This window comes from Lottia gigantea, assembly GCF_000327385.1.
Source record: "Lottia gigantea unplaced genomic scaffold LOTGIsca_4419, whole genome shotgun sequence".
NCBI classification, from domain to species: domain Eukaryota; kingdom Metazoa; phylum Mollusca; class Gastropoda; family Lottiidae; genus Lottia; species Lottia gigantea.
Genome location: NW_008709547.1, coordinates 1 through 2,618, shown reverse-complemented (window position 1 = coordinate 2,618; position 2,618 = coordinate 1). Strand labels below are relative to the sequence as shown.

Sequence of the window (2,618 nt, the reverse complement as noted above, 5' to 3'; positions counted from 1 at the left end):
ACAGTGTCGTATATTTCGTCTACTTGTTCCTAATATGGGCCTAAAGCATGTCTTCAGAAAGTGTTTAATGACGTCACTAAGAATCGCAAAATAAGCTAGGCTATAGGCTATCACAAACGGCCCTTCGCGAGTGGTGTAGTCTTTAAATATTTAGTTTTAGTGTAATTGCAGAAATCACAAGCGTTTGATTGAATTTGGGAATGGTGCCAAGTGATGCTATAGGGCCCATGTGTCCCCGATACACATACATTTTTTTTTTAAAAACCTCTCTTACAGTCGAATGGTGTGTTTGGAATTTTAATAAATCACCAATTAATACCACACATGCGGTCATGCTGATTGAGTTCAAATTCGCATGAATGTTTTTGTGTGCCGATACAGAAAGAATTTTGTGTATACTCTACTTAAATTTGAATAATAAATAATTTAGTTATAGACCTAGGCTATATATTCCTTATCACAACGTATCATAATTCCATTCAGAATGTCCTTAGTAAAGATACCAGACTCAAGTGGTAATACAGTGGTTGTTAGAGAGTTAAAAGATGGTAGATTGATGCCCAGATTTGATCCAGAAACTTTAGAAAATGTGAAAAGTTTAAAGTTGAGAGAAGATGACGTCATTATTATGGATTACCCCAAATCAGGTAGAAATTTCAATCCTTAATAGAGAACCAAAATAGATCAAATTTAGTGCCCAGGATGTAGCCTACACCTATATACAAACTGTTACCCATGTGGAATAAATAGGCTACCTTTGATTTTAGACGAATCCAATACAGCCCTCTCATTTAGAAGAGTGATATACAGATATAGCTAACAAAAACATTCAGCAATTATTTACGATACATCTGATGTATAACACTTTTATTTGACCCTTCTGGACCAACCTAACTGAATTTCTTGCGAGCTTCACAATTTTCATATATATTATAACAAATTTTGCAGACGGCTCGAGTAAGGCATAGCAGTCTAATTTTTTTCAAATAGATCGAAAAAAGTTAGACCAAAATCTTGAGATATGTGCTCTTTACCTTATCCTGTCGTTATGTTTTTTGGTAGTAGTTGGAAAACTATCGTATAGATTTTGGCAAAAACAAACGCAAAATTTCAGAGAAATATGTCCCCCTCCCCTCCGTATTTAAATAAGGTTTCCACTAAAAATATAAAATATTGACGAGGCCGAACACCAAAACAAGTTCAAGAGGCTTACTTGAACAATAAGTACTCTTCGTTTTTAATTAACCCTTCAGTTTGATCATGTACATCACATGAATAGAATTAACGACGTTTTAAATACTGAAACATTTCATGAACACTGCTTGCTGCACCAACGAAACGTTTTTGGTTTTAATTTAGGAACTCACTGGTTATTCGAGATTGTTCAGATGCTCAAATTTAAAACAACCAATGCGCCTTGTGTTTCAACCTGTAATTTTATCATGGAATTCGTGAAACAAGATATACTGGATTCCAAACCATCGCCTAGAATTCTAAACACCCATTATAGATTTCACGATCTACCTACAGATATACACACCAAAAACCCCAAAATCCTGTATATAAGAAGAAATCCTAAAGATGCATCTGTTTCGTTTTACAACCATACCATCAAATTGTCCAAATATTATGAATATTCAGGACAATTTTCAGATTATCTGAAATTATGGATGGAGGGAAAACGTACGTTTTTATTTTGTATTGCTTTTCGAATAAAATAAGTTTGAAGTTTTACACCGAGTCGACACTCGAAAGCATTGGCAATGACATCAGAATTGGCGTATGCATACTTTGAAGGAGCATCTCCACCAGTTAAGATATTGTGTACGGCGTCAAATAACTCAAATTCTATGGGCTTTTTTCAAGTATCAAGGAATGCAGCGATTTGATTGGATTGTGCGCTAGCCAACACAGCCAATCTGAGTCCCCGACATTAAGACTGTAAATATTATGGCTCATGGTTATATAGCCCTTCTATCGAGCGTCCTGATTGGCTGTATTCGCGCCCTTAAACTTTATACATGATGAAATCATGTGCCCTTTTCCCATATTTTTGTAAGGTATCGAATGCGTATATAAATTTCGTTTCATTGTATCTGATCTTTTCAGTGGACTATGGTTCGTGGTTTGATTATGTTAAAGAATATGAAAAAGTTTGTAAAAATTCAGATCTAGATATATTACCTTTAGAATATGAACAATTAAAGAAGGTACAGAAAATTCTCAACATACAATTTCCACTTATTTTTGGGGTTCGTCTACAATTAAATAAAACGTGGAAACAATCTAATCGGTATGGACGTTGAACTATCAATAGGTCAATCTGCCTGGTAGAAATGATCGACCGTAATTTCGCCGTCAGTTCAGGCATATGAAGTGGCTCGTTTCATTCAATTGTAGAAAAAAACACTCAACAGATATATATTCGTTTTCAAGCCCTCAATAATTATGACAGGGGCGTTTAGAGATTATATATGAATTGCCTTCGTTTATAATATATTGTATCTAATGACACTTTCTTTCAGGACCTAATTAATGAAATACGAAAAATCAGCGATTTTTTAGAATTAGAGAGAAATGAAAAACTAATAAAGGATATAAGCGAACGATGTACTTTT

The 2,618-nt window shown here is 34.4% G+C and overlaps 1 protein-coding gene across 1 annotated transcript; it reads left to right on the top strand.

The window, feature by feature from the left end:
- Positions 1 to 556: 556 nt before the first annotated feature.
- LOTGIDRAFT_147792 (hypothetical protein) lies at positions 557 to 2,618 on the top strand (the record flags this gene model as incomplete). Its single annotated transcript, XM_009060831.1, has 4 exons — positions 557 to 647; positions 1,360 to 1,683; positions 2,110 to 2,210; positions 2,526 to 2,618. Coding segments are annotated over 4 exons (609 nt in total), but the record flags the coding sequence as incomplete, so codon positions are not given.